This window comes from Osmerus eperlanus, chromosome 14 (assembly GCF_963692335.1).
Source record: "Osmerus eperlanus chromosome 14, fOsmEpe2.1, whole genome shotgun sequence".
Lineage (NCBI taxonomy): Eukaryota > Metazoa > Chordata > Actinopteri > Osmeriformes > Osmeridae > Osmerus > Osmerus eperlanus.
In genome coordinates this window covers 7,203,142-7,230,305 of record NC_085031.1, presented here as the reverse complement: position 1 = coordinate 7,230,305, position 27,164 = coordinate 7,203,142, and the positions used below count along the sequence as shown (strand labels likewise).

The 27,164-nt window shown below is 43.6% G+C and overlaps 1 protein-coding gene across 6 annotated transcripts in view; it reads right to left on the bottom strand.

Annotated features, from left to right (window-relative positions):
* Positions 1-27,164, bottom strand: part of dennd1a (DENN/MADD domain containing 1A) — a 43,492-nt gene that overhangs the window by 13,852 nt on the left and 2,476 nt on the right. For all 6 annotated transcript variants that reach the window (XM_062477594.1, XM_062477596.1, XM_062477595.1 and 3 more), the window contains exons 3-13: positions 20,172-20,215; positions 13,668-13,717; positions 12,218-12,337; positions 7,142-7,211; positions 6,495-6,575; positions 6,076-6,129; positions 5,303-5,413; positions 3,727-3,827; positions 2,690-2,735; positions 2,252-2,353; positions 1,659-1,784 (exon numbers count right to left, since the gene is read on the bottom strand). In XM_062477594.1, coding sequence (XP_062333578.1) covers positions 1,659-1,784; positions 2,252-2,353; positions 2,690-2,735; positions 3,727-3,827; positions 5,303-5,413; positions 6,076-6,129; positions 6,495-6,575; positions 7,142-7,211; positions 12,218-12,337; positions 13,668-13,717; positions 20,172-20,215 — 905 coding nt within the window. The remainder of the gene's footprint in view (positions 1-1,658; positions 1,785-2,251; positions 2,354-2,689; positions 2,736-3,726; positions 3,828-5,302; positions 5,414-6,075; positions 6,130-6,494; positions 6,576-7,141; positions 7,212-12,217; positions 12,338-13,667; positions 13,718-20,171; positions 20,216-27,164) is intronic.

The window sequence follows — 27,164 nt, the reverse complement described above, 5'->3', positions numbered from 1 at the left end:
GAGAGAGAGAGAGAGAGAGAGAGAGTAGACAGAGAGAAGACAGCGTGCACAAGAGAGATCGTAAGCAAAAAAAAATAAAGCAGGAAGGAAGATATAAAGGAAGGGAAGTGAGAAAACAATGGCAAAAGAGAAAATAGAGCGAGTAAGGGTGGATTTGCTCTCCACGTTCCCCCCACAGGCTGTAGAGCTACCTCCCATATGCAAAACAGAGAACAACACTTGTCGGTCACTATAACAGAAAAAGAAGACAGTCTACAGTACAGTCTACAGTACAACATATGTATTGTGTGTTGTCTGAAATGGGTCTTTCCAGATTCCATGGTTCTACACACTTGCTACACACAGTCAGGACAGACAGATCCGGTTCACTCCAGTTGGGTTCGGTGTAAAATATTTGGGTAACATACCATACAGTTGCCAGATAGGGCGTTTACTTCAGAGGAAGTGTATGTTTGTGTTTAGGCTCCCAACATCTAGGGACAAGGGTTGAAAAATCGAAGGCATAAAGTATAGTGTCCAAAGTCTACATTGGGCCTGAGCCGGCTTAGAGGAAGTGACAGCTTGTAGATATAGACAGTGACGGCTTCCCACATGCAGTGCCGGGGAGACCAGCTGTGCCATTGTTCCAGCATGTAACCCCTTCCCTGTGGGTCCCCCCTGGTGGCAACCAGTAACCTGTGTAGATGTGTGCATGTGTGTTGGGGAGGGGGAGGGGGGTCACAGAGATCTACATCACTAATGCTATTATCCATATCCATACACACATAGGCGTATAGCACACACATACACACAAATACTAAGACACACATATACAATACCATCTATCCTGGCCAGAATTGGTCCATGATTGACACCTTTATTTGTGTTATTCATATGGCTCCTGTCTAAAATATGTAAATGAATGGGAGTGAAGATTTTAAAATAGATGCATTGGGCAGGGGGACACAAAGATCAGACTTGTGCAATGACATATGGCAGAATATTTGAATAATTAATCTTCAGGCAGATTTTCTTTCACTGTGCTTAGTGTTCGTGAAAATCCCTAGCTGAGCTTGCTTGCTTGTCGTTTCCCTTAAAATCCCCAAAACAATGTCATCATGGAGCATTACCAGGGAGATATCACAGTCAGAAAGGACCATCGCTCTAATCCTCCCTTCTTCTACGGCCTATTCCTCGTCACAGCCAGAAAAGATTTCTTTCTCTTATTCAGCGTTCCCCATTACTGCATTGTTTTGAACTGCTTTACCCTCTTGGTCAATTATTCTTTCCCTTTTCTCTGTATCCAGACTGGCTGGGGATCTTACTCTACCTCTAACTCATATTATCCTCTCTCCCCCTCTCTCTCTCTCTCTCTCTCTCTCTCTCTCTCTCTCTCTCTCTCTCTCTCTCTCTCCTCCCTCCCTCCCTCCCTCCCTCCCTCCCTCCCTCCCTCCCTCCCTCCCTCCCTCCCTCCCTCCCTCCCTCCCTCCCTCCCTCCCTCCCTCCCTCCCTCCCTCCCTTAAAAGTAAATGTTCTCTTTGTCATCCTTTCTCCTACTACTATTTTTCTTCCTTTCTCTATCCCTACCTTGCTGATTCCAGTACTCACAAACCTGTCTCGCTCCATCCCACCCTCTCCCCAAGACCTTACTCAGTCATCCCCTCTTAGATAACACTCACTGGTTCAATCTGCAGAGCATTCCTGTAGCTGCCAAACAGGGCGGCCTGGGTTTTGAGGAAGGCTCGTGCAACACCATCTCCTGTTGTCGTCGAAACCTTTTTCAGACGGTTCTTCAAAGACGACACCTGAGTAAAACGACAACGGCATCAGCTTCTCCAGTTTAGAGGGCAAGCACATTCGAAGGTCATCTAACAGCTTTATGATGTAAAGAAAGACAACAAAAAATTTAAATGATTTCCTAGACTTACCCAATGATTCATCTTATGTATACGGCCAATGTAGCATGTACTCTAGATGTGTTGTATCCTGCTGTTATTTATATCCAGTCAGTCAAGTCTTGCTAGTCTGTCAATTCAGCGTTGAGCCAACAGCCCCTCTGCCAACCCACCTCCAACCCTTCCCCTTTCTCTCACCACCTGCGGCTCCTGTATCTATCTCTCCTTCCCTCGCTTTACCATTGCGTTTAATTTCTCTTTTATTTCCCTCGCTCTCACTCCTTCCCTCTATGTCTTTTTGTCATCTGCTATCTTTTTGTGCCTGCTTGTATTGTTGGATCCTTGCATGTGTGGGTTTCTATACGTATCTGACCCACCACATCATTGGGCAGGCCTTGAAGGTCATCAAAGGGCGTCTCCAGAGTGTTGGTGTCCACATTAAGGACCACAACGTCATCGAGGGCCATCCCCCTCACCTTCTGCAGGGAGTAGATCAACAAAAAGAATATTTAGGCTCACAAACACATCAGAACACATGAGCAGACCGGCACCCAAACACACGTGCGAGCCCACACACATGCAAACACCATGTGTGTGCGTGTGTGTGCCTGCAAGTCATTTATATGCATCCATTCAGTGCCTTCAAACACATCTTGATTTAGTATGGGCCTAAAACACTGTGCTTAGAGGCAGTTACTGGAGTACTTGCTGTTTCCATAAAAAATATGAATAAAACCTCAAAATAAAAATAACATGCCAGTTACATCACTACATGATAAAGAACTACAGGTATATCTGGAGAATCAGAAGCATACCTCCATGAGGCTGGAATGTACTCCTATGAGGTAGGGCATAGGTGCACTGTAAAACACACATACAAACAAAGGATTAGTGTAATATATAACACACCAACATTTGTATCAACATACATCAGCTTCATTGTTTAAGTCTCTTTTTCTGGATGTAAAATTAGGTTTGAACATTAAAAGAGGTGCCTGAACACTTCTGAAAAGTCGTCTCTCACACCTTCCCTACACTACTGTACTATAAGTGTTTGAAGAACCATTACACTGTGTGGGAACAGACTGACATTTAACCTCCACTGCACTTAACTGGGCTCACATCACATGGTTGTGGATTGTATTTATTTTATTTCCTGTGGCCAGTATCATAGTTGTCTCCCATCCTATCACAGTAATACCTTTGGATGATCAGAGTTATTTCCCTAGAGGTCAATTCTTTTTTGAAAGAGAACGCTAATTCTTAACCTTGTCTATATTTCCATTATTAATACGGAAACTGTAATGTAAAAAGAAAAGAAACAGGCAGGCAGGAGATGTAGGAGAACTCATACTTATGAGGAAAGGCTGTGTGTGTCTATGGGTGCTTAAGCCCAATTTATACTTAGGTCGCAGACACTTTTGAAAATGTCGCCGACAGAAATGACGTCTCGGTCGACACTTTTAACCGTCGCTTAGAAGTATCGCCTACCAGGAGAAATTTCTACTGGCGCTGATGTCGTCACATAGTGAAAAATAAAAATGTTCAGTTTCTCCGATTGATCACCTAGGCTACAAAGCGTTAAAAATGTAACCATAGCTATGAATGTAACGGTAAAATTATTCTGTTTACGTCACGCGAACCTTGAGCACAGGCGACTGTTTGCCGAAGTATAAATGCAGCAGCCTGAGCCACACTTTTTTTTTTCCGTCGGCGACCATTTAAAAAGTGTCCGCGACCGAAGTATAAATTAAGCTTTAGAAAACTCAGAAATATCATCAGGCAGATGGCCTTGGTAACAGGTCCTGTTCAAAGAGCAAGTGTTCTACATCATGGTAGGTATGGTACTCACCAGCAGTAGTCTATGAGATGCTGAGGCAGAACAGGAATGTAAACATGTTGCCAGTACATGGGATATAACATGGCCGCCGACCCATGAACACAAGCTGTTAACTGTAGGGGCAAATAAAATAGTATTTAACATCTCCATTATATACAAAAATATTTGATGTGTGAAAAGAACATTCTTACAACTAAGTTAAATGGATTGTGATAACAGATTATCTTGCAAAGGGAAAATATCACATTGTCAGAACATCTAAGTAACAATCTGATTACAGGTGCCAAGTTTCACATTTCCAAGTGCTATAATGAGTATTCATTAAATACAAACTGATTCCATCTGTTCTTGCAACCAATATAAGATCAATATAAGCTAAATAAGTAAAAGCACACACAAACAATAAATATATCACTAATAGTAGAAAGGTGAATCTGGAATCAACATTTTCATATCGAAAAAACACAACTCTTGACAGGCAGACTTCTATTGTTGGCCTAACAACAAAAGCCTTGTATTACTTAATACAACAGCACTTGCCTGTTACACCAAAAAACACAACTTAAGTAACCCTTTGCCTATCCGCCTTGTGTAAAAGTCTTTCTCTCGAATCAAAGCACCGCTAAACATCCTCTCAAAATTCAACACCTTCAACGGAAATTACAACAGTAACTTCAGATTTCTTTGTCAGTTCCAATCCTTAGCAGCTCATATATCATGTGATAATCCACACAATCCTTTCGTGTGTCAGGAAATGTTGCATTGGGCGAGACGCCACCACTAATCAACTTTCACTATTGATGTGTCAATAGTGAAACAGGCGGCATAACCACCGCCTCCACCACTACCAGCAAGAATATCCAGAATAACATTGTTTTCCTCATCCCTGTAGTCAATCAAAATCATATGGATGGAGCCCAAATGAGACTTTGATCATTGAAGGGGGGAGAAGAACAACATTGTAGACCATGTTCATGTGTCCTCCTGAGGGGGAATTTGCCATCAGGAATAGGAGTAGTTGGGATAGTCATAATGTCATAATGCTGGCAAAGTTAGCTTTTGAAAACAGGAGGAACACAGATTTTGACAAATGTGTTTTTTGACAAAGTACCAGCAATGTTTAGGAAAGATTCTGTGAAAGCTACTGAATAGTCAAACAAACCTACTAGCATTAGAGATGTGGGTTTTAAGACAAGGTTCTTGCACCAAAAGAGTGGTAGGCTTCATTCTAGAATTGACAAACAGTACAGTACTGTACATAGCAACATATTCCAACTGACACATGGATAACATTTTCACAATGAACACATTCTATACACAGTACTAAGTAGAATAAAGTACAAACAAGATAGTACCGTAACCCCACACTAAAGGATTTGTGTCTGACTGTTACTGTGTACACTGTACATTACTGCTCCATTTGGACAGACACTACAACTGGCAATCAGTCAGGTCGAGGCACTAACAACCATGAATAAATAATGATTATACAGACAAGGACAGATTGATGAATAGAGAAGAGGAGAGATAGACATGTATAAATGAAGGTGTGGGGCGGTATGAGGGAGCGAGAGACTACAGTACTTACAGTGCTTAGTTTGCTACAGCAGATGAGGATTCGACGTTCATAAAGCATACTAGCATACAGATGAAGCATGTTATTGACATCTACGGCTACAAAATACTCTGTTAAGTTTCTCTGCAAGGAAAAACAAGGAAAAAAAACAACAGATACAAGGTTAGTTATGAAGCAGAGAGAGAACCATGACTGCATACATGTGGCACTCGAACATCATTATAGATTTATCAAATTGATCAAAGGGGCTTAGGTGATTGAACCTATTGAGATATTATTACCTATTACATGTTCAGATATTATTACCTATTACTTGTAGGGTTTGGCTGATGCAGTTAGGAATATGTTGCATATAATATATACTGTAATTACGTGTAGCCTTTTGCTGTGAGTGACCTTTGTGTGTGTGTGCTTTTGTGTCCTACAGGACAATAAAAGACAAAAGTATTAAAGACAAACCTTTCTCCTCTAACCAATCTTACAGTAGGATTTGATGTCCTGGGGCAAGCAAAGTTTTCTTATTCTTATCTTTTAGTGTAAACTTGTAAATTCTTGAATTCAAATGGGTATTTTGTGTAATATGTCTGGGACTAGGGGGCCATCAATGAAAAGGCTGTTTTGAGGAAGGTTCAACAGCTCAGTGGTGGCTCACTGTTGAAATCTCTTGAGGTCTGTGCACCATACAGCATTTTCACCCAAGAAAAAGTGAATGCATGTAAATGTATGTAGATGTCTTTGCAAACAGGGGATATAAAAGGAGGTTGAGGAAAAAAAAGGACACTTACGTTTTCAGGTATGCTTGGGAGTTCCCTTGTGTCAGGCACAGTGAAGTAGGAATGCTGGAAATGGGTATAAAGAAGTTGTGGTGTCAGAGTAAAAAAAAGGTGCAAGGCATGAGAAACAATGGAAATGATGAATGCACCTCAAATAACTAAAATAATTTACAGTTGTGGGCAGATGAATTGTTGACAAAATAAAGACACAAACAACGTTAGTCATTTGATATGTAAAACTGTGCTTACAACACTACACCTACTCCAAACACTTCTAACACACGCTCAACCCAACCTGTAGAGAAAGATGTGAAAGCACCTGAGGTGGCCTGAACATATCAAATGCCTTTCGCTTAAGGATGTGGTGATGATCAAGATATCAACCACTGAATGTGGTTCCTTCACTGAGTGTCAATGTGTACAGTGCTTACCACACTGAGATGAACAGGCACTCCAGGATCAGGGACGGTGAGTGTGTGTAACGACTCTAAAAGCTCTCGCCATTGGCTCTCCTGAAACACACACAAACATGCACACAAACATTTCACATGCAACTTGAAAGCTTGATTTCAAATGGAAGTTCAGGTGTCACAACAACATCAATTAAAAATAGGGCCCACTAATGTAATCCCTATACTGTCAGTGTGTCACCGCCAATCAAGACAGACTCTTCACCTGGCACAAGTAAATACCCAGCAAACACCTGTCAAATACCAATCACTTTAGAAAAATATGTCAAAAAAATGCCGAAATACTTTAATATTAGATGAGATGACTATCACCCAGGATATAAAGAGGAAACCGTGAAACATCTTTCTCCTTCAGAAAAACAACTTTCCTTTTAGCTAGTGTATAAAATTCATGGCATAAACACAAGTCCTATAAATTCTGATCTGAGAGAAATAGAAATTCTCCAGGATTATATACACAGGGATTCAATCATGTGATTCTTAAAACACGAAAAGACTGCAAGTTGATTACCTGTCGAGCTGGTCACATGACCTACAACTTTTGCATTTATGCGGTCTGGTCTCTAAGGGTTGTAAATGTATGTGTCCTATACAGGAGAGGCACATACCTGGGCTTTGACTGAGTAGTCAGCGAGAATGTTCAGGAGCTTGTAGAACACCTCAAACCATGGGAGATAGCTGGAAGAGACAAGCACACTTCAGACCATCACCATCTTCCTGTTCACCCACTTGTAAAGATGGTTTCACACCAGCGGAAAGTTACAAGCTGTAACCAAGAGCTCAATTTCTGCATCCAGTTACCTTTTTAATACAGCCTACTGTTTAGACTATCTTTGAGATTACATGTCAAGTCATGAATGTTTAAGGCACTGCACATGTCCATTTTATTGCATCTCAAAGCCACCGCAAAGAATGTAAACAATTGGGGAAATAGCTGTCAGCAAGACTGTTCAGCTCAACATATGTGTGTGGGGTTCCTCTGCACTTCTCTCACTAACGTCTTCATCTGACAACAGCTGTGTGTGTGTGTGTGTGTTTTGGAGGGGGGTCATTTTGTCAGTGTGGACAGTGGGATCGACAATGAGAGTGAGTATCCTTGGAAGCCATCTATTCGAGAATACAGATAACAGATGGAACTTCACTCTCACACACACTCCCCTTAGACTGAGGGCAACGAAGTGAGAGGGAGGGAGCAGAGAGAGAATGTGAGGGGCAGGGGGAGAGCAAAAGAGAGAGAGGTGGAGTGAGCAAATGGTAAAAGTAACAAAAACCCAGACACAGAATGAAAAGAAGGGAGCTGCCTGAAAGCAAGGAGCAGAGTCTCTCCCTCTCCCTCTCCGTCCCTCTCCCTCTCTCTCTCTGGTAGTACCACACATAAAAGTCCCGCAATGTCAAAACTCTCTTTAGTCTAATTAAAATCATTTGCCATGGTAGCCACATCAACCTGCTTTGAGCTTGTCGCTTTGCCGAGTGAAAACAGGGATCGGACTGGTGCTGCTGCAGCCGAAATGCCCCTGTTCCCTTATTACGGAGACAGGTTTAACACACAGGCCTCTGGTGGGGCTAATTTGATAGGGGCCCGGGATTTATACAGACATTCATAAGTGTTTTTATACACCGCTCTCCTTTAATTGTGTCTGGCAGTTGGCTGTAAATGTGTTGTGGCCAGAGAAGGAGTGGGGGTATGGGCTTCTCATTACCAAAGCAGGCATCACAGTCTCGCTGCCCACCCTCCCCCACCGACATATCTAGCTTTCCTCCGGATCCCACCCCTGCCACCAACTGACAAGTTCTTTCTAAGGTTGATTCTATGCACACTAATGATATGGGGCTAAGTATAGCCTAATGCAGCCTTCTACAGTATATTACATCTCAGGATCACACCTCAATATTTAAATTCCAATCGATTCATTAATTAAAAGCAATAGCCAATATGTTTAACTGTCGGATCATCTTAGATCTACATTCTTAAGCTTTAGAATTCATATACCACGTACTTATCACATTTGTTTCTTGCTAAAATCTGTTTGTCTATATACTTGTCTCTGTCAGGAATTGTCAATTACTTGAATTTCTGCATAAATCAGTGATCAGATGTGATCTGATCTTCAAAATTCCGAGAAAGTAGAATACGTCTCAGTCAATCGTGAATTTGAATTAACCGACTTAACTGTATTGTTTTAACTGTAGATCGATACATGCCTAAACATGGGATCATTCCATTCTGTGCCGTGTCTAAGAAAGTATCATATTGCAAGTATATTTAGAGTGGAAATGACAGAAACTTCAAAGAAATTTGGCGAGGGCATAAAAGCATCAACAAGAGTTTTAATTGGCTGGGAGAGAGTGACTCCTGTGTGCTTCCCAGGATGGCCTTTCCGTTCAGCTCAACCTTTATTGTCTGCCTTTCCAGCCTGTAAAAAGGGCCCTGGCAAGGGAAGTGATTAAGCCAGTGTTGTGGCTGCTACTTGACACAGGTACAAATACACACACGCAGTTACAGAGTACATACAATCACACTCACGTGTTACATGTACCCATAATCTCTATGAGTCTGTCTTTATACATACACAGGTACATGCATGGCATAAAAATATTCCCACAGTGAATATTCTAACTGTAAAAACGGCCGAACGTATCCTCACTCATGATACAAAAATGCCCAGTGGAGCTCCTTAGGGGAACAGAAGTTGGCCACTCGTTGCCGTAGGGAAATCCCTTGTCAATCTCTAACAATCCATAGAGAGACCAACGGCATTCAGTGTTCTGTTCTCAAGCAGCACCAGACAGCAGGGCGTAGAAGTGTGCCGTGCTCACATTTACATTCAAGACCTGAACTCCATTGACTGCAGGTTAAACCCCCTGACCAAGTGGGCTTCCACGGTCCACATCACACCCCGCGTCCTCTCGAGAGGGAGCTGCTAGAACACACTTCTTGGTGCGCAATCCACAATTTAACCACGCCTATTCACGACATAATCCTAATCTTGTCCACTTTCCCACACTATTAAACCATGCAGAGTTCCATTTAGCCACAACCACGGCTAGCGGCTTGGCACCCATTGAGTGACAAACCAAATCGAATTTCCCCAATTGATTTCTTCCGATTGGCGCACACACATGGTGGCAGGGTGGGGTCCGTCCGTGAGCAGGTCATGGGTTCTATTAGCGATGTGAGGAGTGGGGGGTCTGGAATGGCTGAGGTTGGTATGTTGGAGATGAACAAAAGCAGGTCAGAGACCTAGTGGGGCACTAATCCCCCCAGCTCAAATGAAGAGAGAGGCCAGAGAAAGAGGCACACATTGGGGGTAATGCCATGGTCCACTGCCCCCCCCCCTCCCAACTCTTGGGGATTGTTCCAAGTCAACCATCTAGAAAATCAGAATCGGATTTTCTTTCTTTCCCATCTTGTTTGAGTCATTATTTCTTTCAGCTTTGTTTTTGGCCCGGGGTTCAGACAACGTTTTGTGTTTATGGAAGAGACAAACTGATGGTTTTCCCAAGACCATTGAAACTCTTTGTTCTTTCTGTTGATTAATAATGTCATGTTTTCTCATAAATAGATAATGTAATATTTACAGAGTTACCTTAACCTGATAACCCTCCCCCCCCTAACCAGAATTGATAAAATCAAAAAAACTAAACTAAACTGCTTTCAGCCCCACTTCTTTCTTCTGAAAGAAGCCCCTACTCTGCCAGTTGGCAAGGCCTGACCAGGAAATTGTCAGTGTTGATTGAGATGAGTCCTTAGCAGCCCCTCTGGCTTTGAGAGGCTGCTCTGTCATGTCCTGCTTTGGAGAGGGGGCAGCCCACAGCTTGTTTCCAAAGGATGAAAATGGGGGCTACGCATTCCACATAGTGCCAACTGTAGCTTTCCCTATATTTTCTCTCCCCAACTCTCCCTCTCTTGCTACATCCATCCCTGGAAGGGGATTAGCCGTGACTGAGATTAACAAAAGGCGTTCTGATGTCGGCGGCTCTGGCTGCTTTCCATGTCAACAGTTTGGCAAAGGTCAAAGTTCACACTAACTACATTCATTCCCAGACCACCTAACCCCCCCACTCCTTCCCTCCCCAGGCGAAAAGAGGGGGGGTTCAAAAAGCTGAACCAAGCATTCTCATACGCACTCACCCACACATCTACACACACCTCACCACTGCCACCATCTCTAATCCCCTGAGATATGTTTTAGCCCATATTTCTTTACCTTCTGCTCAACTGAAGCAAAATGGAGACTGATGGGAATGAAGGAACAAAGTGGGGGAAAGCATGATAGAGGGAGGAGGGGAAAGAATAAGACAGATGGAAATGGAAGAGCGAGAGAGAGAGAAAAGAAAGGTGACAGAAAGTAGGGCAAAAAGGAAGGGAAAACAACCCAATGAGCAAAGATCAAGTGATCAAATAAGGGTCAGGGTAAGAAATTCTATATGGTCTAATCCAATATTTCGGCGCAGCCTATGCATGTGTAACAAAGATGTGATTCCACTCATGGACTTAGATTTAGTGGCTATCCCTCTGGTAACAACAGACCCACATGACTTTAAATTGCACCACGACACATGACACAGGTTCATATCATAAACCTATTGTTTTGACTTAAAGGACTGTGACTCATTCGTTAAATCACTAAATAAAAGCTTGATTCCAAGGGATGTATCTGACATTGCTTTGAGGCCATGAATCCTTTGGGATTTGGCAAGGTGGATCATATGCAGTCAGTATGGAAGGGAGGAGACTGATGTGTGTACTACGTATACATGTCACACCTGGGACTGCCTGGAACAAGACAGTGTATCAACAGCAGTGACAGAGAGAAAACTCAAATAAGAAGAGAGGCACTGAAGAGAAGAGAGAGAGAAAAGAAAGACAAACTGCAAGTTAAGCGATCATCTGTGGAAAAGATCTACTATTGACTGGAGCACATAGAAATAGTCCTAACCAACTAACGCTGTGACAAAACTGCTTCGGTCGTGGTCAACATCTGGAGAGAGGAAGTGTCTGGGGAGGTCTTCCTGGGTTTACCTACTGCAGTGGGGGCAAAGCTCTCCCGCCACTATGAACATCACTATGAACATCACTATGAACATCACTATGAACATCACTATGAAAATCACTATGAACAGCACTATGAACATCACTATGAACATCACTATGAACAGCACTATGAACAGCACTATGAACAGCACTATGAACAGCACTATGAACAGCACTCTGGACTGACCATCCATCATCCCTGTGTGGCGTTTTTTTAAATGTCATTTCTCACACACAAACACACCTCCCTTTTTGGTTGTCTCTCTCGTACACACACACATCTCCTCACCTGAGGATGCAGTAACAGACATCTCCTCACCTGAGGATGCAGTAACAGACATCTCCTCACCTGAGGATGCAGTAACAGACATCTCCTCACCTGAGGATGCAGTAACAGACATCTCCTCACCTGAGGATGCAGTAACATACATCTCCTCACCGGAGGATGCAGTAACAGACATCTCCTCACCTGAGGATGCAGTAACAGACATCTCCTCACCTGAGGATGCAGTAACATACATCTCCTCACCGGAGGATGCAGTAACAGACATCTCCTCACCTGAGGATGCAGTAACAGACATCTCCTCACCTGAGGATGCAGTAACAGACATCTCCTCACCTGAGGATGCAGTAACAGACATCTCCTCACCTGAGGATGCAGTAGCAGCTGTGTGCCCCTGAGGAGAGGCGGCAGAAGCCAAACCGCTGCTTGCTCTCGATGTCCGTCAGCACAAACGTGAAGTTCTGCCCGACCTGACTCACCGACAGACTGTGGACGAAAACATGCACACACAAAAGAGAAATGTATGTATTGCACAGACATATTGAAGGGAGGACATGTTCTCATTCAGTTAGTCTCATGACTAAAATGACTAAATGTAAATGTAAAGATAAGTGATACAGAAGGGGCTGTGAAACAAGAAGAGGAAAAACAAAACTGTTCCCCTGTTGTGTAAAAAGAATGTAGGCAGTATACTGTTCCAAATGAGTCCTAGTCTCTCAGGGCCAATTTTAAATTTGTATATCAAGAAAGGCAGTCAGAGATAATGGATGCTGACTACCACTCCAACCAATCCAAAACTAAACAACAAAGGCAATTTGAGAATCTGGGACACTGTGGGCAAGCATATATGGTAGAAAAATAAAAAAAGAGGTCATCTCAATTTATATATTTTTTCTTCTACAATGGGCACGGCTGAATCTAGGATGGGGCAGAAGCAGATAATGTCATGAGATGATGGCATGGCCAGGGTCACAGAGTGATAGGCCTGTCTCCCAGATCACAGATAGCTTTAGAAGCCCTGCGGGCAGCCTCTCATGTGAAGAGAGGATACAGTAATGCAGTATATGTGTGTGTGTGTGTGTGAGCAAGAGTGAGAGATGCTCTACTATGAACCGAGTTGCTGGATGATCCGTATAAGTATGCATGTTTCTGTGTGTGTTATTGTGTCACACCATGTCTAGCCTGAGGCTACTGGCACTGGAGCAGTCTCCCAGAGCATGGGCCAGCGCCAAGAGGCGGGGCCAAGATGCAAAAGAAAAGGCCCAACAGCTTCAAGTGTTGCCGCATGACTCTTTCCACCCTTCTTTGTACATTATTTCCCACCGCCCATCCACCCTTTCTTCCTCCTCCATCGCATTCGTCACTGAATCTGATCTTGACCCTCAGTGACTTAAGTGGCCACATTTCCCAGGCAGTACTCCAACACTCCTGTAGATGGCGATCGCAAATCAGAAAGCCAGCGTTGGGAGGTGGAGCACATTAAATCCTTATGCGCGCGTGACAGGCGATGGGAACAACCACCTACTTTTTAGATGTGATACTTCACATACTTTAAACAGATCTTGTTCCATGGTATGGAAACAGAACCCGTGCACTGTGTAGCGCCGATTCTCTGGAACTTCAAATTGTTAACATAGGGGTGTCGGCAGAGTCACCAGCTGGGTTTGGTAAATCACACTTTAATTGGAGGTTGGGGTGGAGAGGGGGTTGGGGTTTAAGCTCTCTAGAAAGCTCCTGGAGAACACAGCAGCTAGCTATGGAGGCCTTACAAACAACCAGGAGACAAATGTGCGCCTGGGTGTGTTGGAGGCCTTACCTGTCGGCACTGAATGGAAAGCAGAACTTCGGGACGGTCTGTAGAGTTTCCTGTGGGGGGGGGGGGGGGGACAAAACCAAAAAGAACATGAGATTGGGAGACTGACAGGGAGAAAGAGTGAGAGAGAATGAAAGAGGGAAAGTCATTCATAAATCCAAAGGGGCAGATAAAAACGAGGTATTAACTTCCTCATGTCATACAACAGGGCGTTGCCCGGAGCGACGGAAGACAGATGACAGAAGGGGGAGAAAAGGAGGCGGAAGTGAAGGAATTAGAATCTATAAAGACAAACATGAGGGAGGTGGGAAGACAGAGAGAGGGATAAAGGGAATGCAGTAGAGAAGGAGATGGTGATGTTGGAAGCGGTATTAAGAGAGATATATATACTGTGATGTTCTCTCATCAGTACATTCAGTACGTTTATTCCTTAAGCACCAATACATGCGTTCTAGCTATTGTCTTTTGTGTCTGTCCACATATAGCTTGTGTGTTCATGTGCTTATCTCCATATTGTGTGTGTGGTGATAACAGGGCCCTCAGGGAGTGGGAGATGCCCTAACATATGGGGAACAGGGAGCAGGCGGCGGGATCCACGGGGACCTGCGGGAAACTGGTAAGCAGGGACTGAGTGAGAAAGCTGGCGGGTGCATTTATATCTACACAAGGGTAGACTGGGGGAGGGGGGGGGGTCACAAGGGGTACTGTGACTGGGAAGGGGGGCAGCCTAGATGGCTATGCCTGCCTGCCTGCCTGCCTGCCTGCCTGCCTGCCTTCCTGCCTGCCTGCCTGCCTGCCTTCCTTCCTGCCTGCCTGCCTGCCTGCCTTCCTGCCTGCCTGCCTGCCTGCCTGCCTTCCTGCCTGCCTGCCTTCCTGTCTGCCCACTACATTGGGATTACTGGACAGGAAGAGGAAAAGAGGAAGAAACTGAGTTGAGGAAGAGGAAATTAGAGATATAGAAAAGAACGAACTAAAGGGGAGGGGAAGTGGCAAACTAGTGAGAGAAACACAGTGGCCAACAACAAGCACTTTTGAGTTCCATATGGCTGGCTTGCTGGCTGGCTAGGGACAGTTGGAGGAAGGAGGTGAGGGCAACATGGGCTTCGAGTCATGCCTAACCACAGGGCTCCCTGCAGGGCTACTACAACCATTTAGAAGCCCTCAAAGGCACCAGAATGCTGGTAAGCAGCAGCAGGCTTCATGTCTGGAATCCCAGAGGACTCCATGTACCACAGGTGCACACGCACGCACGCACGCACGCACACACGCACACACGCACACACGCACACACGCACACACGCACACACACACACACACACACACACACACACACACACTACCCAGTGGTTGCCAGAGCACCAGAAGACAGTGACTCAGTGGAGGATAGTGGGCGAGGCCCTCATGTCCCACGAAGCTTGGGGGGCCAGGGAGTCACAATGGGACTGGAGCAGGTAGTGAAAAGGTGTTGTTAAGAGGAAGAGAACAACAGCACATCTGACTGTTGAAGAGGAGGACACTGGAGCTGATGAAACTATTGTTTCAAAACACGCTTCACACGCCTACATCTGCCCAAAGCTTTGACCAAAGCTATTCAAATGTTTTCGGAATCTGCATCAGTCATCCATGAATTCAAGATTGAAGAAAACTTTGCTTGAATGCTTATTTACCAAGTTTGTTCTTATCTCGTAGGAATACTATTACGGTCACAATTCCGAACGGTTTTGAACAGTGTTTCGACAAGATGCCCTAAAAAAAACAAAGTGAAACCATGTAGCTTTATCTCAGCCAATAACATCATGAAGCAATAATTCCACTCCATTCCAATACCAGAGAACATTCTGGCGTAGAGGTTGATACGCTTTCTTGTTGAAATCTGTCAATTATTTCACTCCTCAAATTCACTGTGTTAACATAGTTATAATTGACTTGAGGTCCATGCTCCGATCACTTGTGGTGGGGGTAGAGGGAGAGCTGGACTAACCTTAAGCCTGCCCAGCCCAGTTTGGCCACGTATAATTGGGTCCAAGAATAGGTACCCTGAAGAGCAGAGGAACACTCTCTGCACCTCTCTCTCGTTCTCTTACACACACTCAGGACTCAGACACCGGCACCAAACACACGCAGTTCTGTGGCCCGCTATGTTCCCAGGCGGGTTTCACACGACATATCTTCTTTGGTCAAATGCAAAATCATCATTTCAACTGTATTTGGACTGTGTTTTCCTAAGACCACAAGCCAAAACCCAAACTTGGAGTCAATCTCTTAACAACTTCTCAGTTACCTTTTGAGATGCCGAGAATATTAAATCAGAGATTACGCATGAGGTGAAAGACGAAGCAAAAGGTCGGATGTCTTTAAGGAATTACATTTGAATTGCGACTCAGCACATGACTATGGAGTTAATATATGTACACATTTATCAAAATCCTTGGCATAAATCATAAAAACAAGGGTTAATGTATGCAAATCCGGAGGGGTTAAAGAACAAGCAATTATGGAGCGTGTCTCTTTCCTCTCTGTTTTATTGTCTGTCTTTTGAATCCATACAAACGTGGGGGGGGGTTCTGGAAGGGGGGTTCTGGAGGGGATGAAGAGACGAAGGCAGAGGGGTATTGCCGGGCCCAGAGCATGCATATTCAATAGGGCGGGAACAAAGCAAAAAAAAAAAAGGGGTGAATTTACATTGGATTGTGTGTGGCCAACTTCAATATGTACTGGTCCTCACAAGGACACGTAAAGAGAGAAGCCAGGGAAGTGAATGTAGAAGCATGGCAGTTGTGAATACATTGACAAACATGTTCCTGAAGGGGTGGCACCTCTGGATACATAATCCAAGAAAGCATGAATAGGGTTACCCCGGGGCCACGACTAAAAACAAGTAGCCACGTTCTTTCGACATTTAAAATAATACTAGCTTTTTGGTAAGTGCAACTCGTCAAGACTCCATTTCTGCTGTTATGTCATCAGCCAGACAAAGCTGAAAAAAACCCTTTACTTGTTCCATCCCCACTGAGGACACAAGGGCATACAAGGTGACAGGGGGAAAAGGTTCCAGAGGGAGGGAAAGGGAGAGAACAGCCCCCATTAAAGCCACTTTCAGGCCAGCTTCAGAAGTAACTGGAAGATGAACCCCAATAGAAGGACTTTCATTGTTTGAAGTGGAAAGATGAAGGTAGCATAGCGTGTCTGGTGTCCTCTGTCTAAGCATGGGAAGGTCTATACTGTAAACAGCCAGCTGTGCATCTCCTGTTCACTGGTAAACCAAGAAGTTGTGGATGATATTTTCCTCACGTGGATGAAGATGACTCGGATTTAAAAAAATATGACTGCGAAGGAGGCTCTGCTCAACAGTGTGTCTTTAACTTTCTCAGCCACAGTGCAGACTTCCATCTGATCCCTCTCCCGTTGTGCCACTAGTCCCTCCCTTCCTCTCCCGCTCCAGATGCTTAACTGTTGCCTTCATCTACAACAGTGCTGGCGCCATATGTGCAGCCAGGTGTCCCTTGTAGCTGACGCCAAGCCACGCTAAGGTGAGCCACAATTAAGAGATACTAGGCCAGGAGCGTAAAAAAAACAGCAGGGAAACTAGCATCCCCATTATCTCCACTCAGGATGAAGACAAAATAGCAGCAGCAGGTTCTCACTCCCTTCCCCCTCCCACTTGAGTTTACTGGCAGTTGGGATTAAATTCTGGCTTCTGGTAGAGATTGCAAAGTGCAGATCTCAGAAATCTCAAATAACTCAAGCACACCTCTAATGTTTATATTGAGGGAGTCTTTACAGAACAACGGATCTTGGTTGGTTCTTCGGGGAGGATGGTGAAAGCTTTGTCGAAAGACACTGAAAAAGAGAAAGACATTGAAAGCACTCATCTGACAAGGCCAGAGGACATCCAAGTGGTGAAAACCAAATCAGAAAATGTCATGCCGTTTGTGTGTGTGTGTGAATATTCCAAAACCATTTCACGTAGTTTTTACTTTTTACCTCTATTTGGTAGAGGTCACATTTGAATATCCTCTCATTAAAAAAGAACAACACTTCAGTCTTCCTGCATGGGAGGTAAAGTAATCCATTGGCATGCCGCATCGAACACATCAAAGGTGCCAGCAAAAAAATCATTTCTCTACATTATACAGAAAAAGTACATCTGTCGCATTCATTTGGGAAAAACAGGCTGCAGCTGCCTAGTTTAAAGGATTCAAAGGGTAGGTGTCACTGGGACATAGCTGTGTCAGAGATGATGGGGAAAGAAAGGTGGAAGAGAAACTCTTGGACCCTTTGAGCAAAAGAATGAGATAAAATAAAGGAAGTGAAATTCCACTCATTACGCAGTCACTTTGTATCAAACTGCTTTTTACATTTACGATAACATTCCTTGTACCAACAAGGAGACAGAGAATCTATCGGTCAATGGGAGAAAGGATGAGGAAGCTAATGAGACATGCCAATTTATCCTTTTCTTACATACATGCTTTTTGTGTCAGAAAAATACTAGCTTTTTTCTTTTCTTTGTGCATCTCATATGGGAATTTTAATGAACAACAGACATGCATTGAAGCATCTGCACGAAACCCTTCCTCTCTGTTGAAGCAGACTGCTATATGAGGTCAGATACTTCCTCTCTGTTGAAGCAGACTGCTATATGAGGTCAGATACTTCTTTGGGATCCTCCCCCAACCTTTGAAGAAATGCATTGGGGCTCTGCCAGCATTTCAGATATCCCAAAAACTCCAAGGAGTTCCACTGCACTGAACTTGCTATGCATGCTATTCTGTGGCCTAGAATAGGTTGTGGTGTGTGTAGTAGTCTTGGCGGTTGGGCAGGGGGGCACATCATTATAATAACACGGATAAGAACACAACTTGTACCAGTTACCCTTTTGCTTATCCAATTTTGTCCCATTTCCCTCTTTGGTTAATTTCTCTACCCGTCTCCTGAGCCTTGCTCCTTTGTAAACCTTAAAGGGTTCACAAGAGACTGCGCAGATTATTTTTGTCATTGCAGTCCAGGGTTTGTTAATGGGTGTCGCATTAAGGCTAGTTTGAGAGTCTGTGTCACAAATTGCAGGGAACCTTTGCTCTTAAATTTCACATGCACACAACTATAATTTAGCGCAATCTTTAATCTCAAACCAATAGATTTTCAGTACAGACTTCCTTTAAAGATATATATATATATACTGTATATAATAATAATAGTTAAAATACAGTAAAGGCTGATATGTGTACAGTATATCTGAGCTGTAGCCTACATGAGGATCACCCAGGAAAATCTATGTTTAATTACATTTATCAAGGAAATTTATGTCGGCCATAGCAAACTTTTGCTTTTCATATGCACGCCCGAAAAGGGGGAGGGGCGTGTAGCGTGGTATCATAATTTCATTCATTTAATTCTAGAGCAATCCAAGGCCTGTAATTGAAGACAAGATTCTTCAATGTACAAAACAAAGGGGGGCCTGCATGCAACATTCACTAACTACAAAGGATGTTTCTACTCCTCTGTATCAAATAATTGGACAGGAGACAAAACAGAAAAAAGAGACATGGGGGGTTTGTATTTGAGGTTGTGCTTGGAATAAACAAGAATGGGTTATTATTGCATATGTGTGTGAGTGTGTTTGTGGTATTTGCTCGGTTAATAAAATAGACAATTTGTTTAAGTTATTACTTTGGAGACCAATGTGAATGGGAATTCAGGTCAATACATTGATTGAAACTGCCTTTCTGCTTGAGAGATGAAAGCCATTTCAAAGAATTTGGGGATAATGAATTGGAATGTATTTCAAGTACATTCTTTGAGTCAACCATAACCAAATAGTGAGGCTACGGTTTTTTTTGTAAATAGGTTAAGGTCCTTGCAAAGATTGGACAGATCAGGGAAGCATTTGGCTACTGTGACTTGCGGTTGCAATTACACAAATGGACACACACTCCAACAACTGAAAACTAACCAACAAAAATTTACACTGCAACAACCAACTGATTTGAAATGTGTATCAAACCAGAAAAATATATGTAAGTAAATAATAAATGTATGTAAATATCTGTACTGTAAGCAATCAATCAAGAAACAGTTTTGGGGGGGAAAAGTGTAATAATTATTTTCTTGTTCTCTCACTGTAGAACACTGCACTAAAATCTTTTCTTTTCCCCCTTTGCCTTTTTTCAGCAGTTTGTCCCATAAGGACAGTACACAGCTACACTCACAGTAAGGATATATTGTCCTGTTTACTTGATGCAGGTGGAAAATAAACCGGCTGGCCCCATCTCCCATGTGCTTTTATAAAAAGATACCCCAAATGGCAAGCATTTATGGATAAAGGGCAGATGCAGAAATAATCGAAATGTAGGATACCAGCAGTGAGTGGGAAAATGAAGGGGTTAAAGCTAAAGGCATTAGAATTGTTTTGTTATCAAGATGGAAAAGAGAAAGTTGGGAAGAAAGAGAAAGAGAAAGAAAGAGAGAAAAAGGAAAGAAGGAGGGTGTTAATTATGCATTCCAAACCTGGTCGATGTAGTCCTCTGGGAATCGCCTCCGCACCTCCGGATCTGTAAATAATTGACAGATAATATTAATTGGCTTTGGATTAGTGAGCAGGCAGAGTAGAGAGCATTAATATTTGATCTGAGGATGATAGGGACCCTGGCAGGGGATCCGAGGAGGGCAGCTGAGGCTGCCTGCCTGATTAGGGGCCAGAGAAGGTGTTACTCTCTCTCTCACCCTTCTCTTTCTGCAACAACTATTCGCCTCCTAACCCCACATCTCACTCTTTCTCTTGAAAGGAGACCGAAAAGAGGTTCGATAGGTAAAAAGAGGTGGGTAAAAAAAAAGGAGAGAAGTGGGTTATTGACCAGCTCTTTTGGCACGGGTGCTTTTCAGGTGCGAGTCCGACAAGGGACACACGCAAAACATCCCTGTTTGTAACGCCTGTAAGTATCAGAGGTACTGAACGTCACCAAGCCTGCTTGTTGATGAATGATATGAAGGTGCAAGGAGTTGGGGATACTGCCAAAGAAGCAGCTAGCGCTTCAGCCAACTCCTAGTGATTGCTTACAAACATGAAAAAACATACCTTTAAAAGGGATAATGAATCAAATCTAGTCAGTCTGAAGCCAGTTTTCAATTTGCTTCACTTATTTCCCATTATGAGTTCATTTGCAATAAAACTCATAAAATGTAAATGTTACAGGAGCTGCGTAAATTAAATACGCATTTATCATCATTGTTTTAAGTATCTTAACATACAGTCCCATACCATAACTGGTCAAAAAACAGTCCATTGAGAGGGGGAGTCAATGGTCAACATATCCACAAGAGCACCGGCATGGTGAGCTGTGTTTTAAAGTAAGGCTGTGGATGAGCAGATTCCCCTAAGGTGAATAGACAATGAGTTACAGAAGAAGTGTAAGGTACAGCCTGCTGTTTTGCAGGCCATTAAAAGTGAATCGCCGTCAGAATGAGGTCAAAGTTGCTAACAGGACCCTTTAGCTTCCAAGGCTTAGCACACAAATATGCTCAGCACTTATTCAGTACATGACAAGGATACTAAAGCGAGTGTAGTTGTACACGGTCAACACACCATGGATACCCACCCTTGACAGTGGATTAGTAGCCATGCAATATGTATCGTGAGTACAACTTAAGCAGAAGACAATTTACAATTGCTTATGACAGCAGACACATAAGTCAAAATCAATCCCTGAAGGACAAAGACAAGTGCTCTGCTCACAAAATGTAAAATGCATTTCCAAACCACTCTGGAGTGAGTAGCTGTATTTGGTGCCTGTTCAGATCACTGTCAGATCAAAGGACAGCTTAGGCTCACCAGGACTGGCCCTTAGGCTCACCAGGACTGGCCCTTAGGCTCACCAGGACTGGCCCTTAGGCTCACCAGGACTGGCCCTTTCTCCAAAGCGCTACTCACCACCAGAGTTCTGAGGACTTACTTTCCTCCTTCCTTGGAGGGAAATCAAGATGTCATGTGATGTCAAGAAGGACAACAAAGGGTGATCTGAGAGACATCCAGACACAAAGCAGCTTGAGGGACAACATACCCCTGAGAATGTTGGGATAGTTACATACATATGTAGTTTACAATAGTGTACTTTCAAAACACTGTGCAGGTGCATGCTGATAGGCGAAGATGTACTAAGTTTTAGGATTTAACTGCTGTCCTGACAGCCTGGTAGATGGTTTCAATTGACCATCTTTGAACACCGAATCAATGTGTACTGGAAGTAAAAGATAACTGAAAACAGTACAGCGCAGATGGGATAGCATCTATTACCACATCATTTCAAAATGTTTTCCTATTTCTCAATTCTTGTTTCCTGGATGATTAATGACAGCCCTTCTCCTCCCTCACCTCCTCCTCTTCCTCCCTCCCTCACCTCCTCCTTCTCCTCTTCCTCCCTCCCTCCCTCCCTCACCTCCTCCTCCTCTTCCTCCCTCCCTCACCTCCTCCTCCTCCTCCTCTTCCTCCTTGTGCATCCGTCTCCACCCCCCTCCTCCCCTCCTCGCTGTGCACAATCCCTTCTCCTCTCAACCAAAAATGGAGAGCTCTTAGTACAGGTCTGTGTTGGGGGTGGTAACTAAGGAGGACCCCAGAGACCCAAAAGATTGGGGGGGAGGGTGTGAGGGATCTGTTCCATGATCAGGGCCTGATCCCCCTGGGCTCCAGGAGCAAGCAGGCTGTGTTAACTCCACAAATTGAGTCAACAGAGGACTGCTGACCTTGCTTGCATGCAGGTAACAATTCCCGGAATACTGAGATATAATGGCTCCACTTAAATTGCAGGTATCTGTTCCAAAAAGAAAGTGCAGGCTTGTGGCCAGGGTTTCAGCTATTTGGGGTGGTGTCATAGACTACATTTGAGTTTCAGTGTTTCCCCTACCATTATATTAGGGGGGCTCCCCGCCAACTATAAACTATAACTACAACTACAACTTTCCTATAAAACAGGTCTATAGCTTGCTTTTATTCAACAAACTAAATGGCCTTATGTTATTTATCTTATTTACACGACGGGTTAACCCTAACCACTACAGATAGTTGATGAACTTTTATTTATCTAATAGAAACACACATCTAAAAACATTGTAACCAAGCCCGTATTTTCATAATACAGACATGATCATATTAAATGTCTTTGTAAAAGAAGTTTGCTCCAGCAGTTTCTAAGAAAGACAGTATCATACTGGAAAACATGAGTAGAGTTCTGGTAGTTGTTGAGTAGATCAGTGACTTTGTAATGTGTGTACATAGAAACATTTCACACAGCACATACTGTAGGAATACAGAAGTTATTCCTACGGTTAAAGCTGTAAACCTAGGGGAAACACTCAGTGTATAACTAGAACTTTGAGAGGAGACTGGAGGTCCAACGGGTTCAGAGGCAAAGAGGAGATACAGAAAGATAGTACCAAATTAATAAAGCATTACCAAAATGTGCAATAAATGGATAGCCTTCAGAGCATCCTTTATGTCTTGGTGTGTACAGAATACATACAAATCCTCTTCTATATGAACATACTAGACAGTGTACTAAAAAGACAACAACAAATTATCAACAGTGAATGAGATGAATGCAAAATACAACATAAAAGCTGTATTCATTGTAACATAATGATCTCAACTGATTTGCAATTTGAGCAAATCTTGTAGTTTATTACAATGAATGACGCCTTCTGTTCAAACTGAAAGTGACAAATGGAGATGAAATGAGAGAACGCTCATTGCAACGCACTGCTTGTTTAACCTGAAACAAATAACTGCCCCTTATTTTTCAAGAGTGGCATAAAACTTCCTTCCACCTTGCTGAGCGTTTCCTCTTGGGGGCCCTCTCAAAGACAGAAGACTGGAGGGGACGGCAGGGGAAAGAGAGAGGATGACTTGGTGACAGATCCCTGGAGTGCCGCTTCAGCTCTACTGTGGCCCGGCCAACCTGGCGACAGTTGCCAGGCAACATGTTCTGAACGAGGTGCAGGGGCAGCTGCTAGCACTGTCTCTGGTGCTAGGTTCGTTAGTGTATGAGCGTGGTTGGGGCGGTCGGCTGGGTCGAGAGGACCTCTGGTGTATTTTCAACGACTGCAGAACGCACATTACATGGCAACAACAACCTCGCCCTCACCTTCCACCGTTATAGAGGTTATGTCTTTCGTCTATCCCTGCGGGAGACTGCAAACACAGACTATATTCCTCCGAGCCCCACTCTCCTAGTCTGTTTTGTGTGTGTGCGTGTGTGTGTGTGTGTGTGTGTGTGTGTGTGTGCGTGCGTGCGTGTGTGTTTGTGGAGGGGAGGGGGCTGTGGGAGGACATACTGTAAGTTGGGAGTCTGGACTTGAGGGAGCGAAAGTGTGAACCACCAGATACCTCCCGTCCTCATTTCTCCTCAATATTCACCTAGGCAAAAAAGTAGCAGACAGTGTGCCAACATATTCGGTCTAAATGGGCCAACATGATAAAACTATGGCATACTGGTTGATCCTGAGTAGCCCCATTAAGTTAATGTCATGGTGTCAGTTTTCTGAGCAAAATATGACACATCCGTCATTTTTTGCCTTTTGGGTGTTATCCCATATACCATCCCGGCATCCTTGCTTGCAAAAGCAACAGAGTTGGCAGAAGGGGATAAAGAAGCAGGAACCCTCACTCCAGCCCTGATATCTTCCGGACGACATCTTGAAGAGCCGGTGAACAGAAGTTATGCAAAATAACTAATAGTGAGGGGAATGCCATGGGTCAGCTGACAACAGAAACACCAGTTTATCCAAGTTACAGATTCCTGTTCTATTCTTTCTTGTTCTGAAACGTCAGCTATGTGTAAAAACAGAGTTGGTGAGATCCTCGAAACACATCACGTTTGTGTTGCCATGTCATCCAACTTCTCACAGGAAGTGCTAGTGTGAATGTATAGAATAGTTTCCTGTGCTAAAGGTCATTTGCCTCAGGATGGACAATGGGTCCCATTCTTACAAGGACTCTCTGTTGTCTCCCCTAACTAAGAAAATAGTTAAAAGTTAAAGAAATAACAAACCCTGCCTACTCCAATGACTGTGATTATCAGTCTACCTTTCTGTTCAGGTTGAGATGAACCAGTGAGCTGTTGTATCTGGTATGCTCCTTCACTTGCACAGCATCTAACTGACACTTTGACAAGAGGCTGGACAAAAGAGTACACCTGTTCTCTCCCTTCTGTCCCTCTGTGTAAATACTTTCACAAACGTTCTTGCCTATTGTTTTCCAGGTTAGAGGCTACATTTAAAGTCCTACTGCCCCCTCCCTTCCTCGTCGTTTCTCTCTCTTCCAGAACCCTCTCCTGTAAAGCTGTCATTGCAGGGCCTGCATTTACATGGATTAAGTCCCTTTCACTAAGGATGAAAAGAAGCGGTTTGCTGTAAAAGCCTGTGCTGGTGCTAGTTAGCTACCTCGCAAGAGTGGCCACGATTAACACTGCTTGAATTGCAATCCTCTCTCATCCCTGAAGACAATGTCCTATTGTGTCTCTTGGGGAAAGAAGCAGTGTCACACTGTTGTTCACTGTGATTCACATGGCAAACTATACAGCTGTACCTTAGACAGGGCATAAAAGTAAATTCAAAAAGGTCAAAGGGGGGGGGGTAAAGGGATAGACTGAGCAGATCAGTCACGAGTCGGCAGTGCTTCCACACTGCCTGGCCTTGGCATGAGGGTTTGCTCTAGCTTCTTTCTGCTCAATAAAGCGCTCAAGAGCAAATGAGCACAGTCTTTTAGCTGAAGGAGCCAGGAACTTTGCAAACAAAACATGATTAATCCCCCTCCACCGCTCTGTGCCTAGGGGCCATCAAGTGTGTGTGTGTGTGTGTGTGTGGAGCTACTTGTGCTTCCGTGTGTATCTTCTCTATCATAAAATAGCTAGCTTCCACCATTGGGACAGGGGCCACGAGCTAACAAGAGAGGAAAAAAAAACAAATGGGCCGAAGTTATGCAGAACACATTGATGGTCAGCTGTAGGGACTGTGTGCCATGCGAGGGGTACTACACTGTGGGATCACTTTGATTGCATCAGTGCAAATTGGACAAATTGGGATTGGAGGCGAAGTGTTGTTAGAGCCTGTCGATACAGCCCAGTCCAATACTACATATGTCGACCAAAAGGAGGTTGTCTAGGTATGAAGTGCTACACTAAGTTCACTATTTTAAGGCCACTTTTTTCGTTTTTCAACACTATGACGAACCCTAAACACTTTTCTTCTGTTCCTGTTTCAGGCATATGAGGTGACAAAAAGGCAATAATTGCAACACACATTATTTTCTTGATGACAGATTTATCTATTTTTTTCTCGAATGTGACTATATTTCGGATATTACGAAACTGTGATTTTTTTTAAACACTTTTTACTCATCTTTGCCAGGGATGCCAATAATTCCAGAGTTGACTGTATAATACAGCCTAATTAAAATGCACTTCACACACAGAAGCACTGTCGCTGTCAATCAGACACCAGGCCCCACCCCCTGTCTGTGAATTTAGGACAATGGAACAGCTGTGTGTAAGGGGATACAGTAAACACACCCCATGCAGCCCCGAGATGGTTCCTCATTTCTGACACAGGAATACATAACACAAGCACAGTTGAAAGTTTGTGTTCACAATGGCCCATCAATGGCCCATCAATGACATGGATAGTCAGTGTTACATTTGTTTTGTTTTTTACAAAAAAGTGTGTGGCTCATAAAAGACCATTACAAAAGTAACACGCAATAGTAATATTGCTGCAATCTTATGGCTATTATGACTAACTTCTGACTGACTTTAACCTCAGGAGCAGCGTTCAATATCCCCTAAAGCATCGGGTATCAGAGGGTATCTTTACATAGAGGGGCATGTAAATACAGTGGATTAGTGAAACTCACATCCACTTTACATTATTGCCCAATACCCAGCCAATGTTTACTTCTGTGTGTGGCTGGAAAAGGATACTTCAGGAAAATCATTAAAATGTTACGGAAATATTGAATGTTTGACACACAGTAACACCTAATAACACATCCTTTGTATTCAAATCTATTCACCATTCAACTTTGATTCCATTTGCAACATATAAACAGTTAGGGTATTATTCACATAACCATTACCATCTATCTAATAATGCCAGGAATCTGTGTGTGTGTGTCTGTATGGTTTTATAAAGGGATTTTAAGGGCAACGAGTTTCCCACGATTATCTCGAGAACCTCTAATGTTGCAGGTGTCCATTTCAGAACCCAAGGGAGTGCCGCGTTTGACGTTCTTTGGATAAGCGCTTCGACATCCTCAAAAAATAATTTGCTGCCAGTTTCGGGATGGAACTCTTTTAGCTGGAACTATACATAGCATTGAGCTGCACTGTCGGCTACACTAAGGGGATGGGGCTAGATAGGGCCTACGTTTTTGGGGGTATACTGTTATTTACATCAATACAGCCAGTTGAGCAGTGCTGACTGCTGGCATAACATTTAATGAGCGTCTTTCGATGG